The 18,209-nt window shown below is 39.6% G+C and overlaps 2 protein-coding genes across 2 annotated transcripts; one reads left to right on the plus strand and one right to left on the minus strand.

Moving 5' to 3' along the window:
* The first annotated feature begins 5,494 nt into the window (after nt 1–5,494).
* Nucleotides 5,495–8,507, plus strand: ormdl2 (ORMDL sphingolipid biosynthesis regulator 2). The gene is made up of 4 exons (XM_083768518.1): nt 5,495–5,538; nt 6,989–7,163; nt 7,503–7,654; nt 7,753–8,507. The coding sequence occupies exons 2-4, from the start codon at nt 6,990–6,992 to the stop codon at nt 7,886–7,888; spliced, it is 462 nt and encodes a 153-aa protein (XP_083624644.1). The 5' UTR covers nt 5,495–5,538; nt 6,989; the 3' UTR covers nt 7,889–8,507.
* Nucleotides 8,508–11,267: 2,760 nt separating this feature from the next.
* Nucleotides 11,268–16,373, minus strand: nemp1 (nuclear envelope integral membrane protein 1). Its single transcript, XM_083768330.1, has 9 exons — nt 16,256–16,373; nt 15,475–15,611; nt 15,063–15,282; nt 14,905–14,977; nt 14,706–14,799; nt 14,448–14,562; nt 12,797–13,022; nt 12,327–12,509; nt 11,268–12,004 (listed from the first exon to the last, which is right to left on the minus strand). The coding sequence occupies exons 1-9, from the start codon at nt 16,362–16,364 to the stop codon at nt 11,845–11,847; spliced, it is 1,317 nt and encodes a 438-aa protein (XP_083624456.1). The 5' UTR covers nt 16,365–16,373; the 3' UTR covers nt 11,268–11,844.
* Between the last annotated feature and the right edge of the window lie 1,836 nt (nt 16,374–18,209).

The following is an 18,209-nucleotide window of genomic DNA, read 5'->3' on the forward strand; positions in this document are numbered from 1 at the left end:
ATGATTTCAATCAATCAGTATACCGGACAATTCTATCAGAAAAGATGGGCACAATTACTTGGATAACTAGGGAAGAATAGTAACAGGTATAGGCAGGCTGAGTCCGGTTTGATTCACAGAATATGCTACCCTGTTTTGGATATCGTGCCGCCCATGATTGATGATTTGTGTTTGAATTCGTTAATTAAATTTAGACAGTCATATAGGGCGTATCCGTAAATAAACGGATTGTTGCATTTTAGTTTATTTTGATAGCAGCTGAAACCATTTAATTGATCTGTTGTATAGGAAGTTGGCAGTCAGCATGAACACAGTAGGCCTATAGCCTATAGTGGTCAGCAAGTGGCAAGATTTTAATGTATAAGCCTTCAAGTCTAGAGAAAGGCTGTTCTTGTCATACATTAATCGGGAAGTACAGTGGCAGCTGGTCCTTCTTCCCCTAGATCTTCCTAAGAATGCAGTGGACTTGTTTTATTGGGCCTCTTTTTACATTTTGACCGTTAAGTTGCAGCACCTGTCACCTTTTGGTCCAGAATTCATATGTGTAGAGATAACACTAATCAAATAGCCATTCTTGCACTGTATCTTCTTGTTACTTGTAGGTTACACACAAATATTTGTTTGGCTAATATATCAATCATTTCACTGCGGGCTCCTCACGGACCACTGGGGATCCCCGAGACCCTCCATCCAACAAGTCTCATTTGAGAGCATCAAATGCCTAAATATGATCAGTTTTTTATTCTGTGCGCATTTTTTTAAGGCTGATTTAAACTCCTTCATAGACGAACTTGATCCTTTTAGTCTTATGTTGGGCTTGGCTCCTTCCTTAGTTACAAAACCATTTACAAATATGAATCCATCTCCCTTTTTATTTTGGCAACGTGTGACTGAATCAGTGAAAGCCTAACACCAGAGGGAGTGCAACAAAACGTACAACCCAGATTCGGCACAAACAAGGGACTAAATTATTTTCGCTCCTATGCCACCAAAATGTGGAACGCCCTCAACAGTCATTAAGACATGTGAATCCCTTGGCTCCTTCAAAACCGCTCTCAAAGGGCACCTACCCTACGGACGGCTGCAATTCGAAACTGGCCCCCGTAAAATCTGAATCCCCCCCGCCCCTGTATATGTTTATTTTCCCTTCCTTTCTGATGAATTCCTGTTCTGTTCTTTAACTATATAGAAGTGTCTATTTGTACGTCTCTAAATGTTTTGATGAATTGAACATGGTGGACCCTGTTGTAAACAAGTGTAATGCTTAATTGGGTCGTCCACTCACAGTTAACAGTCTTTGTATTGAGTTTGTGCTTGAAATGTAGCCTACTGTAATTCTGCAAACTGTTAATAAATATTTCAATCAATCAATTCAATCAGTGTGTTTATAGGTTTCCTTGCTGGTTTGGTGCGTAATTGCGCACACGTGCACCTGTCCAAGACGTAGGCTTTCCGAAAATGAACACAAGTATAGGCTATAGCTATACTATAGAGTAGACTGCGATGAGTTGCCAAAATTTCCAGCTTGAGTTGAATACTATACATTTGCTCACTGCGCACTGTGCGCAGTCAATTTCTTATATGGGCTTATGCATATTGGACGAAGCAATGTTCTTAAATATTCTTATCCTTATTGAGGTCACAGGCCATCAAACCAATTTATAATTTAAAGCTCGTGGCCAATTAATTGCATATCAAATTGGTGATATTACAATATTTAAGAAATAAAGGCTCCCCCAATTTAATTTCCTTTCCTGCGCACCGTATAGAGAAAATATGATTATCAGATGTTCCATATACCCACATCGTTTCACAGATACACAGAATAGTATAGCCTACTGTGTAATTTGGGAAAAGCAAAACTATTTGCTTCTAAGTAACTCACCTGGAGGATGCCCCAGGAAAGTCCTCAGGCTATATCCTCCCGTGACTCACAGCTGCTGCATATATATAAAGCCGGTCGGTCCGCTATACTTCACAGAGGACACACGAAGAAGACAGAGACACATCCCTATAGGGCGGCTATACACCAGTGATTTGAAATCAACCAAAGCAACCATGCACTTGTATTTCATAGAGACTGCTTTTATCGTTTTATTTTTTAAATGCGCACTCGGCGTTCCAACCACCGGACACCACGACGAAGCTGCATGCATCAGACTACAAAACAGCTCTCTTGAGCTTAATAAGATTGCCAAATTCGCATCACTGGAGGTAAGTTTTTTTGTTTTTTTTTACAAAAAACTAAACAAAACTACCACATAATTATTTGTAAAATCCCCAAATGCTCTAATTACCATTGTGGTCCTTTACTCCTTTACATTGAAAAAGTCTTGTGAAATAATTGGACAAAAATAGTATGTCTTACATGCAACCAGAGACAAATTCCTCGGGCTATATACTGCATGGCAATAAAAATAATTCTGATAAATAATTCTGATTGCTATAGGTACATAAAGGTACCCTATCACAAAGGTATCCTATCACAAACCCATTTGAGTGGATTGAAGCCAAAGACAAATGCGGCCCTGGGAATCTCAAGGACCCAGAGCAGGTAAACTGAGAAATATAGGTCTATAGGCCTATAGTCTATAGAATACCACTTACAGAATAGGCCTAATGACAACTTCATGTGTAGGCTTATCTTTTATTTTTCTCAGACTTGTATTAGGAAGCTGTTTGCTACCCTGACGAGTTACAACTCTGCTGTGGAGACACTCAACGACGTTGTGGAATTCAACAACAGACGTTGTCCAGAGCTACTAGATCTGGTGAAGCCACGGCTGCAACAACTTCATATGGACTTGAAGGCATGTGACAAAACCCGGAGCGTCGTCCTGGAGGTATGATCACCGACACTTAAGGGCACTTGTTTGAAATTAAGATGGCAAACTTTGGCAAACTTTATACTAACCTAACACTTTGACAAATTAAACATCTATACTATATAGGTCTACCTAAAACCCTGAGTAGCCAATTATTGTATCCACCATGTAGCCTAGAGTGTAGCCTATATACATTTATATGAACATGCACTTTTTGTTTTACTCCGTTCTTCTAAATTGACATGTCTCTTTTCTTAATCTATAGGCGACCGCTGTTAGCAGGTCTCAGCCAACAGCAAGGCAACCAAAAATCGAAAACTGGAAAAATGATGCCCTTTGTAGCTACACCGTGGACAGACTCTTCTCCTTCTCCATCATTGTTGCCCGTGTATTTGCAGTTGGTGATCCAACAAATCACGCGCAGGGTTCAGCCGAAAAATGTCAGAGTTGAGCACACCAAGCTTCAACGTCCCATAGTAGACTATAGCGTGTGACCATATTGGTCAAATTAGCTTACAAGTAAGGATGATGACATAATGTTATCAACCAAGATTCTCCCATGTGTCAACGTGGATTTCGTATCTTACCTTTTTGGTAATTTATTATTTATTCATTAATTTATTGTAGGCCTATTCATGCATTTATGGTAGGTTATTTATCGATATTATTTATTCAAAGTGCACTGGCAGTCTGGCACATCTTTGTTCCTATATATTATGCATCTGTGTCCCCTTTTAAGGGATTGATTTATCGACTGATTGGTTGAAAAAAATAAAGTATATTATTTTAAGCACGTGTAAATGCTGTCATAAGTGTCATTTATTAATTAAACATATAGAAATTTCATCACTGTAAATCCCTGGAGGCTGGAACATATGTGACGCGAGAACCTAAACACCAGTGTGTAATTATTAAATGCCAAATGTTTATTTATTTATGGATATAAAATACATTAGAACACGAGTCACCTCAAACACCTCACGAGAACACCTAGTGTTCTAATTCTAAACACGTAGGATATATGAGTGATTAAACATGTTCGTCGATCTGTTTATAATAAACACTGACACTGCTGAGGAAATCATGTTCACCGGACGTGAATATTGTATTCATAGCGTGCTCCGCCGGTGCGGTCCTTGGCTACTATAGGCTAGTACTACTAGTTGAGCCCCGCCCTACTAGTAGTAGCCGGCGGAGTAAAACGAGCGCACCCTAGGAAATTGTCGCCTATGAATACAATATTCGCCAACGGGACTGGATTTCCCTGTCATGCCAAGTTTGCTGATGAAGAAGGAAGTTGTGCTTTCCTAAAACATCCCTGCTCTGTGTGAGATCACAACTTCCTGCATGTGCCACCTCAATGTATAGCCATGTAGACATGATAGTTCCATTTAAATTATAACTTAAAATAAATATTTATAATGATTTTTGTAAATAAATATAATATATATTGTTCTGTGATTCGTTTTGAAGCAATTATGTAGCCTACTGGTGATTGAGGGTCATTAATGGTAGCCTATTATTTAGGGCTGTGTGCACAGTTGCCCCTCCATACGCACGTGTGCACAGGTGGCTATTTATGGCTATTTATGTCAGTTGCATTTACAGTTGTATAATGATTCCAGTGCAACATTTGCCTTTTGTTTTGACATCATATTTCATCTTCAATATCTTCAGTGGAATGTATCAGACAATACACCCATCGCCCTGCATGGGCAGTGGTGCAAGAAGTAGGCCTAAAGGTTGCGGTTTTTAACTTAAATGCATCAATCCCACAAGTAATTATAGCCTAAAAGGTCATGTATTGTAGTACAGAAGTGCAAAATCAAATCAAAATATACCTAATGAAAGTAGCAAAAGTAAAATAAATAAAAAAAGAATCCATCAGAATCATATAGGCCTATGTAATTGACACATGAAGATGTTTGATTAATTTGATCGATTATCAATCATCTAAATCTGCAAGTGACTATACGGTATCCAAAGTTGTCAAATAGTGGAGTTAAAAAAAATTGCCTATAAAATGGAAATTGATCAAGTGAAGTAAAAGTGGCCTACTTTATTGTAATTACTTTTATAAACTTAATTTCCCATCAGCAAAATGAAAAGAAGGCTGTAAAAGTAATTATTAAAAAATAACAGGATAAATTCAGTGATTGACCAATCAGAATAAAGCTATCAACCAGGCCTTGTGATAAAACAATAGTCATACAACTTGGGGTTGGGCTGGCCTCCTTACTTTACCACTGTGCAATTTATACCCCATTATCATAAGGACCCTACCCCTTAATTAGTAGGCTGGCTACCCCAGCTAGTCAACAGTGTGACAGCTGTTGCCTGGTAGAAAAGTCATGAACACCCATATTAATGTATTTGGCCACGGAACCTTTTGAAAATGTTTTGTACCAGGTGGCAGGGACCCCCAATTGTGTGTAGGCCATTGTTAAAATGTTTCAACAATAGACTGTATATACTGTATATACAATAGACTAATATTTCCAAATGTATTATATATTTTTCCATTTCTCTTAAACTAGTCTATATAAATAGGGTTAAACCTGTTAAAAGTTAACCCATTTCGCTGGGGACCCCCTGGAACCACTTTAAGGACCAATGGGGGTCTCTGGACCACACTTTGAGAACCACTGGTTTAGCCAATGGAGGGCGTGGTCAACCACACAGGGATTTCCTGGTCAGCAGCATAAACAGGAAGGTGAGTGTCTTGGAAATGAAAAGTTGGATCTAAGTGTTTAAACTTGATTGTGCGAGTTAAACGAAAACGTCTCCGTTGTTCACACACATTAGTGTATCTAAACTTGCTCTTTAAGTGTCATAACATTAGTCAACAGAGGTAGACGCTAACACGTCATAGTATATGCAATTTTAATTGTAGCGTGCGTGCGAGCAAACGATCGCCGTTAGCGAGCATTCCGGATACCCCATTAAATTAAGTCGCTAGCTAACGTTGAAACGTTTAGGCAGTTCGCGACTTGGAGCTGTATTGCAAACGTTTTGAGTTTTTTTTTCTACTGACGTGGAATGCTGCAGACTGCAGTAGAATAGTGATGTGGCGAGGTTTTTGGAGTTGTTGCGCACGTTTTCTCACACACTGCATTCCAGCCGGGCGGTGTCTTATGCGCATGTGTTAAAGGAGAAGTTAGTAGAGGAATAGTGCTGTAAAAATCCATGTTCCCATTTTTTTTTTTTACTAAAGAGCCACTGTTGCCAAGTATGACTTAATGTTCTGCATCATTACTTCCCATTACATGGAAGCCATAGATGAAACAACTTCCTTCCCAATTCCTATCATGACTGTTTGGATTAGGTTGTTGTCATATTGACTTAATTACTTCTTGTTGCGTTTTCCTGTTTGTTTTGAAGTGAGATCAGTTCATAAATTCCTCTTATCTTAATGCCAAAGAGCCACTGTTGCACAATGCATCCTTACTTCACTCACACGAAAGCCTACATGAATTAATCATGATGACTGTTTAGATGGTTACGTTATCATATTTTTTGTTTGCTTTCCTTCCTTCCTGTTTTGAGATGAGATGCTGTTCATGCCTAGTCTTACGTCATGGGTTATGTCAGAGGTTGGAAATACTCGTAACACGTCCTGCTGCCTCCTGCATATGTGCAATTTCTAAACAGGTGGTATGCAGGACTGTTGAGTGATTTCCAACAAAATCATGAACACAAACATAACCACTGCACAGAAGTTATTGACAGAAAGTTGCTTAGGTGGATTTTTATGAAACAAAGACTTGACAGACAAAGCATAACCCAAGTTATCTATACGGGTGCGATATTGGAGTTTATCATCCATAGATACCATAATTAAGAAAACGCCCTCTAATTACGACTCATGTCTATGATAAACTATTAGAAACACTTAAATTATGTCACTGTAGACTGCCATTTGACCCTTTGTACAAGAAAACATTGATTTTAAAGAAAGATGTCCAACGTTGAGACAAGGATAAGAAAACTTAATTTGAAAATCATCAGGCCCTAGGATAAAAACACACATTTGAAAGTAAATGTGCAGACATGGACTACATTTAGCTGCTGCAACATTTATAAATGTCTCATATCAAATCAAGATGGATGGACTGGAGCTTTACCATCACAATTTACATTGCTGCATAATTTCTTTTTCTCAGGATGAATGTGGGCGTAGCTCACAGCGAGGTGAACCCCAACACAAGAGTGATGAACAGCAGAGGCATATGGCTGACATACCTGCTGCTGACCGTCGTTTTGCACATAGTCCTCCTCAGCATTCCATTCTTCACTGTACCAATTGTTTGGACCCTCACTAACGTAATCCATAATCTGGTCAGTAAAAGTTGCTGTAAAGCACTAAATTATTGTTTAAAAGACTACCAGAGATGGTATTCTGGTTGAAGTGATATCTCACTGTGGTAGAACATGTCCCATGAGGCCTTGTGTGAATTATGGTCATCACACCTGAATTTCGGCATGGGGATTAAATGGCTTGTTAAGTGACTTGGGTGCTTGATAATAAGCATTGATCATTAATTTGAATCAGCTGTGTAGAGCGAGATCTTGTAGGGTAAGTAGGCAGACTAATGTTCACCTTTTCGATTTGTCAGGTTGTGTTCTGACATTATTGTTGACTGATACATTTCATGCATATCTGTGGGTTCTCTACAGGTGATGTACTTGTTTTTACACACGGTCAAAGGTACTCCTTTTGAGACACCAGACCAAGGTAAAGCTCGTCTTCTGACACACTGGGAACAGATGGACTATGGCATCCAATTCACATCCTCTCGGAAATTCCTCACTATCTCACCCATCGTGCTGTAAGTTTGCATGCTGCTTAGTGAAATCCATAGCGTCCTACCTTTTTTGTCTTCCAAATATATCTACCGTACATGATTTAATTCTCACTCTCCTCCAGGTATATTCTTGCCAGTTTCTACACAAAATATGATGCCACTCACTTCCTAATCAACACAAGCTCCCTCCTCAGTGTCCTCCTCCCAAAGTTGCCCCAGTTCCATGGAGTACGGATCTTTGGGATCAACAAATACTGACACTATGGAATAAGACTGGAGTTCAGCTTTAGGCTTCAGTGACCTACACAACTTGGGTTTCATGGTCGAGGAGAAGAGAGGCAATTTCATGTCTCAACTGTACAGACTGTATGAGGGAGGAGTATGTACGGTATATGAAGGTAACAGTTTGTGCTACCATTCGTGGCTTGAAACAAATTAACCAAAATGCACTGAACTTGATTATGTAGGTTACTGAATTATTTTTTACTTACTCACTCACTTATGGACATTCTCATGTATGTTTTGTTTTGTACCGGTAAGTGGTCAGACACTGGACTAGCTAGGCTTCTTTCTGATGAGACTTTCTTGGAGAGAAAAAAAACTGCATGTCTTTAAAACAGATGTTTTATAGATTATTTTATGCCTTTGAAAATATCAACATTCCCTTGTATGTAGAATTTCGACTGCCATCTGAATTCACGTTTTTTAAATTGTGAGTTTTGGTTTTGTGCCAGTACATAAGAATCTGAGATTACATGCATTACCACAGTGTACTAGACTAGTATCCGAGACCTACACCTCTCAATTTCCTTCCATGTTCTTTAAGATTACATTCAACATGTATACATGGATGACAGAATTAAATATTGCAAGCTCCCTAATGCCTTTTACTATGCAGATTATATGCTCCAAAATGTAATCCTGGTCTTTCCAAGTAGCATAAAAGTTAAAGAGTTTAGTGATCTGCATCATTATCTACTCAATTGACAGGATTTCTCACACAACCATAAGTTTCATGCTGATTAGTTGGATGGTCAGTCAACACCTTTGGTCACAAACTTTTCAGTGGCAGTTTGCATGGGGACCATGAAAGCATTTAACTGTGGTCCAGGTTCTGAGCTGTGGGGAACTCCAGGCACTTTACATGATGCCTCAATGAGGGGGTATCTCTGTGGTTATATCTTCAACTATGCAAGGCATTCCACCCTTCCCAGTCTGATGCGTGTTTTGGGGGGGAAAAGTACAGGAAATACAGTTAATTTGACTGGTGTCCTACCTGCCAATCCAATCCATGTACCTGGGCAGATCATGCAAATAATCATACTTCTCTCAGCTGTTTGAAACATGATATGAAATACAGAAATAGATGGGGACTCGCTTCCACTATGTATGAATTACAAATATTTGCATTTTTCTTTACCCACTGTCGAATACCGTGTTGACAAAACAATACAGAAGGCGTAACTAAATGTCAGTGATCTTTTTCCATAAGGTAAAGGATGATGCAGGTGTGTCAGCTGAATTTCCATTGACACTAGTGTAGAAATATAGGCCTATGTAGTGGCAAAATAGGCCTGTGTTGCAGAAAACGATGATTCACGATGAAAAGCATAAAAAGTTGATACTTTTCTTACTCAACTTGTTCTAAGCATGATAAACAAATGGTTTCACTTCTGGGAAGACAGCCACGAAGGGAGATCTCAAAGTCATATGATTTGTCACATACGTTACCGCAGTGAAATTTGTTCTCCGCATTTGACCCATCTCTTGGAGCAGTGAGCTGCAGCCGTGCCGCGCTCGGGAATCATTTGATTAGTAGATTTGACCCCCCAATCCAACCCTTTGATGCTGAATGTCCCATTTTTACAGTCTTTGGTTTGACCCGGCCGGGGATCGAACCCGACCTCCCAGTTTCAGGGCAGACACTAACCACAAGGCCACTAATCTAGCAGGAGATTGATCGTACACAAGAGAGACAGATGAGTTAATATGAGCACCGTGGTCTTGAAGGAAGCTAATAAAGTATCTGTACTCTTATCTACTTTTTATGCTTTTCATAGTGAAATTTCTGCAACACAGAGGCCTATTTATCCACTACAACACCTAGCTTGAATAGAAAATGAGGTAATTATTAGTTTCTCCCCGTTCTGTTTTAACATTTTCTGCTGCAAGAAAAAAAGCTGTTAATACAGTCGACCTCAGTGCTGTATGAACTGTTTGATGCATGTTATTGATGTCATTGGAAGTAGGACTGTCATTAGGCGCATGACAAAGTTATGGGATTTGCCAGTAAATAGTTAAACTTAATTACAGATTTAAAATTCAATAACAATCTAATCCACCAAGTTTTATATTGCATTGAGAGATACAATGTCTCTCCAGTAGCATGCAAACTGCCGGGGAAAGCGCTCATATAAGGTACATCTAATTTTTCATAGATTTCCCTGAGATTTCTTGGAATCCAGTATAATTTACAGGACAAAAAAGTGCACCAAAATGTAAACAATAAGACTGGGCTTTTTTAAAGTAAACTGCTTTCCCTTTACACATTCCAGATAACTGACAATAGTAGACAATATTTGTAAGATACTATTCATGAAGCTGTCTATGCTTAATTTATGCTCAGTTGTACGGCAGTCACATGCCAAAAATAGCAGATCTACAAGCTCACAATCATCACGTCTGCGACATGGTGAGCTTGTAGACTAGCCATTTTTACACAACCCTGAGATACACTTTACTGCAGCATTTCCCTAACACTAATACCCAGATGCATACAAAAGCTACTGGTAAGCATGAGAAACAGCTGTTTATCTGGAGGCCAAATTATGTATGGCCTGCCTACTTACTGTATGCTTATTCACGTGGCGCTGTGCTGGTTTAACATTAGCCCCCTCCCAATCCACTTTAATACATAAAACAGATTGAATGCTTTGTCTTAAACATTCCAAAATACAAATCGAATTGTATTTCCATCTTGCCTATAAAGTATCCAGAATAAACTTCTGAACCAACCAGAATAGAACACATTTTGTATGGTAATTTTCAATCATAAAATGTAATATTCAGTATATAATACTATACTGTAGGTGTGCAGCCAGAAACCTTGTGATTTGTTTTGTTGGTCATGTTAAAATAATACCAACCTTATATCCGATATCAGGGGTTTAACTGATTATGAACCAGGGACTACCACCCTGACTGAGAATCAACCTGGGGACCACTGTTGTGTTGGGAGGGGGGATATGGGCGTGGTGTGGGGGGAAAATTAACCTTCCATATTAAAATCATGTTGCTGTTCATTGTAACTTACTGCATGTATGAGCGAGCAGACATGCAAATAATTATGGGCACATTTCCTTATAATGGTGACTTAACCAGGCAATCCGGTAGTTTTCCCATGAGATTCTCACTCCCTTTTCTGTGGAAGTTCTTGACATCCGACTTCCCAGTGACTGACATCGATCAAGCGTCATTTACTGCATTGTTTCTCAACTTGTGGTGAATACAAAAATCTTCCCTTTCCTACATTACTAAATGCATGGTCAGGGACCACATGCAATACCTTCACGGACCACCTGTCGAAAACCCATGTCCTATATAATGCTGGTTTTAAATAAGTGGGAGCAAAAATGCATACAAAATATTTTCATGTTTATTGCCGTCCTTTGTGAGAGGAAAAAAATAAATTTGAATGTATTTCACTCACATATTTACACAGGAACCAGATGCACATTACACACCTTTTAAAAGTACAAGCTTTAATTAAAAAAAACCTAAGACAGTAGTCTTCAATTATATAACCCTAGTCTCCAAGAACTCACAAAAAAGAATTGTGCAACCGTTCATCTATAGAAACAAATACAGAAAAAGGGTGCCATATGTGGCTTGTACAAAAAAAAAACACATGCAGTATGGATAATCTGTAGTGTCACTGGTCAACACACTTAAAAGAAAAAACTTCTGGACCAAAGGCCAGACCGCACCAATGCAACTAGTCACAACTCGTGCAACAACACTGTTTTAAGGCCAGTCCACACCATTGCAACTCTTACAACTGCCATTGGGGATAAAGGTTGCATTGGTGTGGACTGGCCTTTCAAAAGTGGGTTATCTAGTCAAGTTCACGATTTGCGAAGCCATTCTTTCTCCAACCACTTTTCATTAAGGGCTATGTTTGACCCATTCAGTTCAGTTTTTGGTTTACAAGTTCTTTATCCCGTAGAGTTCATGAAAGGCTTAATATCTTCCTCATCTTCATCAGTTGCAAAAAGATCATCCTCAAAATAGGATCCTCCAAAACCATACTCCTGTGCATGGTCAGACACCTCATTTGGCAACAAGTGCAGCGAGTCCTCCACAAAATCTGCAAACCTGGGCATCACAGCAACATTAGGAATAAAACATTTCAAAATGGTGATACAAAGGCACATTTCTGATTAACACATAATACCCGATTTATACTTTGTTGTACAACATTGACATAAAGAATAGCCAATATACATGCTAGGATATCTATTTTTGGAGCATGAATTGGCCATAATTAAATTGAAACTGAAATGTATCCCTAGTTGCGCTGGTTGAATATTACCAAATGACAGTCTTGTGGTGATTTGGGGTGCATGAATTACTTTTTTCCAATGACCGTGTGCACTTCAAGCAAACTTATTTTTTATCGTCAATGCCATTTCCCCACCTTTTGGGAGACTGAATCCTGGACACTGCCTTCCAGGGACTGAACTGTGGACTGGCACAGTACTTTCTTAACTCCTCCAGAGCTCGCCGTGTCTCCTCCTCGCCCTGTCTCTGATACTCTTCTTCAGTGAGCAGTCGACGTGGTTCTGGCTTCCAGCGCAGACGCAGAGATGGTTTGATTTTCCTGCACAACAGACCTATAGCTCAGTTTGAGTGTGTTGTGAAAACTCCAACCCAAAAGCATGCTCTGAAAATCTTTCTATGAGCTACAATAGTTTAAAATAAATTCATATTTAGTCTTTCCAAAACTAGAAAGAAATGTTTCTGCTCCTGAGAATGAATATGAACCTGACAATGCCAACTCATCACTCGCCTACCAAAAGAGTAGACATATTTTTTAATAAATGGAGGTAGTTACAATTATTGAATACACTTTGCCAGTCAATCTTTGCTGATTATCTAAATATGTACCGCCATGCAGACAGTGCCAATGATACTGGGTACTGCAAAGTCTTGGAACATAAAGCTGCCACGATTATCGCCAACGCCACAGGTCGAATCTGAATCCCTGCGTAGATCAACATCAGGCCAAACAGCTGCAGGGTCCAGGAGAGGATGTTAACACTTCTCTTGTCCACTAGGGGACCATAACGATAACAAACAGCAAAACTGATGAACCCCACCACTGTTGTATAACCTGAGGAACACAGAAAGATACTGTTGTATAACCTGAGGAACCAATTCAGTCGTTGCCAGTCATTACTCTATTGTTACAGTCTACAAGCACTTGGCAGTCTATTTGGTACTCATTCATTAGTTTGGGGTCATTTTAACGTCTAATCTGGCTTTTGTGAGCACCCCAGACAATTTTTAAATTACTTGATTTAGATATTTGATCTACATTTTATTACACGTCCTCTTCCTGTTGAAAATGATCGTAACTTCAAACTCAGTTTAACCATAATAGATTAATCAAATCAAATTCATCTTCTAATACGGTATGTGAGGCAGCCGTTATTTAATTATCCTTTTCATTCATCGATTTTATTTATTTTTCCTTTTCCAAAAAGATGAATAACAATATGGTCTGAATGGGGCGCCCGCTGGCCTAGTGGTCCAGGCGCATGCCACATATAGGCTCTGGCCCGATAGTGTGTTGTGTGTTCCGAGTCCCGTTCATGACGATCTTTGCTGCATGTCTCTCTCCCTCTTTCCTGTCATTCTTCACTTAATAATCTATTAATAAAGGCAGATAAGCCAAAAACACACATTTTGGTCATGCCCCTGGTTAGTGGATATCTGGACAGATATATATTTAAATCCTACTCTTGATACAGTATATTAGGCATATCCATCCCACCCAACCCGCTAACGGCCCTATTTGGTGTTTCCCCAGGGACTAATATTCCTCCATACCTTAAGAGAATAATCTCCTTTACTTCTCTTTTAGGCAGACGTCTTATACTCCTCAAATGGAAACAGGTTTCTCCACCTACACATAACGGATGGATAAAGTACGTACTATTCTACCTTAAACTTGAAAAGATTAGATTCTCACTTAATGGTTCCATGAGAACTTTCCAGCAAACATGGACGACCCTGACAGTAGTCCCAGAGATGAGCGATATATGAATAAGGGAATGGTGAATGCATAGGCCTATGCCAATTTCTAGTCTGCATCGGGGAAGAGTGGGGTGGGTATAGTGTGTGGGAAATGAGGGGTATGTATTATGTATTACACACGTACACGAATTGTATGTTTATGGGAGGGGAAACAAAATGTAAAAATAAAATAAACATTTATATATAAAAAATAAAAGCCAAAAAATATAAAAAATAAAATACCTAAATACTGAAAACAAGCAACTTAGAAACTGTCTAGGGTGCTAAAAGAACAGAGCAGACGTTAAAATGACCACAAACCAAACATGTTCGAAAGTGAAATATCCCTTTAACCTAGCCAGACACAGTGCATATATATATATATATATATATATATATATATTACTATAGAATCTCTGTGTAGAACCTGCATTTGCACTGGAAGAATTATCTAGTTGTAGTTTCCAGGCTACCTTTAAAGCCATTACCTATGATTGTTCTTTTCATAACTAGTACATACCAAGAACCAGGGGCCAGTGTTCTCGCAGAATCATATTTAGGTTCCGGAATACAAGCTGGATGACATAAACTGAGAATGACCACCCTCCGACTACTAGCAGATAGAAAGGGCTTTTCTGTGCGAGGATGAAACAAGAAATATAAAACAATTAACGTGACACCAAGGTAACGTTATTTCATCTTGCAAAAACTGGATCAGTGAATATACATGACACAACAGGTGTAGGGAAATGAATGAGCAATAATCGAATGCTCTTACCTTTGGCAAAAAGCGTGACATGATGAAGATGAGAATGATGAGGGAGGCAATCAACCCAGTGCTCATGCCAGTAGAGTAGTAAAATACCTGACTCCTTTTCAGAGGAAACAAAAAGCAATAAATAGAATGTTAATTGAAAATATATCATCCAACCGGTTCAAACCATTACATAATAGAATTTAGAAAATTCAAAGGTTACCTGCTGAGTGTGTCTGCAAACACAAACAAGAACACCCCAGCCATGAATACCGCAAACAAAAAGATATCAAACTCTGTAATAGAAAGAAAATTAAGACATTATCAAAACTATATATATCTGAAACTAGGAAGATAGTTTTTATGTTTTCCTACACTTACTGCGGATGGGCTTCACTGTGTACGGCGTTTTTCCATCCGCAGGTTCAACCTTAAAGCATCTCTTCTTGCTGAATAAGCCGACGTTGATGTTGGTTTCATTGGAGCGTTCATGCAATAACCATTGAACCATGCTCCAAAAACCAAAGCTTTCCAGTTCTTTAAGCTTCTCCTCATCTTCAGCAACTATCACCTTGAGCTCTTTTGAACTCCACACTCCAACCTGACATAAATGTTTGATCATCAATTCATCATCAGGCCTGAAGTGTATTTCACAATTCACACGGTAGCTTTAACGCCAAGTGAAAACAGTTGTATATGGCTATATTGGCGAGTTGTTATAAAGCAACACTGGATGTACAGTAAATGACAAAGAAAAATATGTGCTACGTCTGCAGCCCAAACAATAACATACCTGAATTCTTGTCCAAGTTTGTTTCCAGCCAGGCACAATGGAATTGATGTAGCAGAAGTGGTTAGCCCCTGTGTAGCTAAACACTGAACTTTCAAGCTTCTGGTCATGTTGGATATTAATTACTTGAGGCTTGGAACCTGTAACAAGTCAGTTGGCATATTTATATCAAGATGCCAAGAAAACAGTCATTTGTGTTTCTGATTTAGAGCTATAGCCCTCCAAGCAGAACCCAATGGTACTGAAGTTTCTGACATTTTTGACGACACAGACCAAGCGACATCAACATTTCAGAAAAGCTTTATGGAGGGTTCCGAGAGGGGCTAATTTAGAGCAAGTGCCAGATAGAAAGGCACATTCTGCTGCAGCCGTTTATTAGAAACTATAATTTAATTCCGTAATAATAATAAGTTTGGACTCTGGGACGTGGTTTACTGCTAAATAAAACACAACCTCCTGCTGTTGCATATAATATATTGTGCAGTACTTTGATTTAGAACGAGCGCTCCCCAACACAAGACAGACTAGACAACACAAACACTAGAAAGAATCGTGGCTGCACATCATGACAAACGATAATGTCAAAACAGAAGGGCGTCTATGTGTATTTTATCGAGGTCTGACTTTTACTACTTACTTTACGAAAGTGAAAGTCAGACTCGATAATAAAATACAGCTACGATAGTCTTGATCCGAGGCTAGCTTCATGCCATGTTTAAGATGATTTCGTTACATTATGTATCCGGTTAAAGTCTTTGTAAGGTGGTACGTTGGACCTCCTTACCTGTAGCCTGGCACGATTTCTGGGGCAAACAGAAAAGCAACAACAACAAAAATATAAACTTTATATTTTCAACAGTCACGATGCTAATCTCTTTCATGCATCCCGCCATGATGGAATAGGATCCCTCCCCGTGTATTTCCTTTTCGTCGACAAGGAAGGTACGAGAATGACAGGACATCCAACCAATCACATGTCTTTTAGACCAGGGTGTCGTCACGTCATCGTTGTTGAGCGTTCAAGATCACAAAGTGTTTAATCTAGAGTAGCCTATATTATATATAACTATGTGTTTAATACAATAATGTTTACCACTTCATTTGGTTTGATTTGATTTGGTTTGTTTAGACGTCATAATTACAAGAAAAGTACATGGTATATATGCTTTTAACAGAAATATAACATGCCAAGAAATGAATTTGTGAGGCTTGAGTTCCCCCTAGTGGTGTTTGTGCCATAGTCACTAGTGGGACCACAAGGTTAGTGCTATGAGTTCATGTCATGTGAGCATGATGTGTCAGGTTGGTTAGGACAAAATGTGAAAGGACCTTCATTATGGTTCAAGGTCACTGGCTAAAATGCAAGCTCACCAAGCACAGTGCTCACCAAGCTCAGCTGGGCAACCTAAAAACACAACAAAACAAGCAACAACAAAAAACATTGTAACTGCCATGACCAAATCTGCAAAAAAGATACTTTATCAATGATAAAACAAACCTCAGGAGCCTGAGTGTGGACTTCGTTGACATTAAGGAAGTATTTAGACATGTATCTTGGTGGTGTAGCGAATCTTGTAGACCAGGCCCATGGCAAGATGCTGTACTCTGTCGTCAACCCTAAGACATTCCAGCCTATCAAAATGGGCAGGGGTGAGGTGGGTTCTGGAAGTGAGGCCAAGTAGTAGCCTGATCAGTTTGTTTTGGTAAGTCTGGAGCCTTGTTTCAAGGGCTTTCAGGTGCTGTGGTACCAATACTGCATGCATAGTCGAAGAAACCTTGTACAAGGGCTCCTGTTAGGGTCTTCAAGGTGTTTTTGTTGACCAGTGAGGAGATCCTGTACAGGAATCTTGTTCTTGGTTGACTTTTTTAATATATTGGTGGCCATTTTTATCATTTGCCTCCAGGATGTAACCTAGGTAGGTAATTCCATCTTTTCGTGTGATAATATTGTTACACGGTACCTCTTCGCCGAAAATAGCCTTGCATCTACAAGCTCACAGCGCATTGCATTCTGCGAATGTTCCTTCCAGAAAAGGGATGCTATCATGCTAGGGTTCAAGTGGTTCATGTAGGCTAAATAAAAGGAGAGCGTTTCCGGGAATCTGTCCGTCGCGTCAGTCAGCCGCGGAGGTGGAGCTTCTTATCCATCCACCAGCTGTCTAAAAACCCCACGAAGAAGAAGGGTGTCAGGTTCTTCTGACGTGTCTGTGCGCGACAGTGTGCCTGCGGGGAGAGAGAGATAGTGCTGCACTGTTGCCTGCTAATGAGAGAGAGAGAGGGGGGGGAGGGGAGAGGGGAGTTGCACCACTCACCACTTTTGTATAGGCTAGGCTATTTACAAGATATACTTGGAGGCCATAATGGTTGCCTGACCCCAAAATGGGTCATGAGTCATGACTCATGAGTATGACCCTTTGACCTTTGTTTGGGAAACACTGCTCTAAAAGTAGTAATAGTAGTAATAATAATAGTTCAGGAGGAATGGATTGTGTGGCCCTGGTTTTTCCCTAATGGGACTTATCGAGGGTAGCTACTGGGACGTAAGTCGGGACTTGATCACTCCCGGCTGGGTCACCTGAGTGAGGGGTATGATGTTGCGAGACCCGAAACCCCGATGACCTTGGGACACTGAGGATACGTCCCAGGTGCATCCATTTTGTTATAGTTCTTCTATTTATAGTGACTCATAGGAATAGACTAAGTGACAACCAGGAATAGTCTGGTGACCACCGGAGAGA

The sequence above is a fragment of the Protomyctophum parallelum genome (genome assembly GCF_964188405.1).
Source record: "Protomyctophum parallelum genome assembly, chromosome: 7".
Taxonomy (NCBI): domain Eukaryota; kingdom Metazoa; phylum Chordata; class Actinopteri; order Myctophiformes; family Myctophidae; genus Protomyctophum; species Protomyctophum parallelum.

What these genes read in the sequence shown, in the direction of transcription:
- ormdl2 (XM_083768518.1), top strand. Translation starts at nt 6,990, where the DNA reads ATGAATGTGGGCGTAGCTCACAGCGAGGTGAACCCCAACACAAGAGTG. An exon ending in CTAACGTAATCCATAATCTG is followed by an intron (nt 7,164 to 7,502) that starts GTCAGTAAAAGT and finishes GGTTCTCTACAG; the next exon opens with GTGATGTACTTGTTTTTACA. An exon ending in ACTATCTCACCCATCGTGCT is followed by an intron (nt 7,655 to 7,752) that starts GTAAGTTTGCAT and finishes ACTCTCCTCCAG; the next exon opens with GTATATTCTTGCCAGTTTCT.
- nemp1 (XM_083768330.1), bottom strand. Translation starts at nt 16,364, where the DNA reads ATGGCGGGATGCATGAAAGAGATTAGCATCGTGACTGTTGAAAATATA. An exon ending in ACACTGGCCCCTGGTTCTTG is followed by an intron (nt 13,023 to 14,447) that starts GTATGTACTAGT and finishes TGTGTTCCTCAG; the next exon opens with GTTATACAACAGTGGTGGGG. An exon ending in AGGATTCAGTCTCCCAAAAG is followed by an intron (nt 12,005 to 12,326) that starts GTGGGGAAATGG and finishes TGTGATGCCCAG; the next exon opens with GTTTGCAGATTTTGTGGAGG.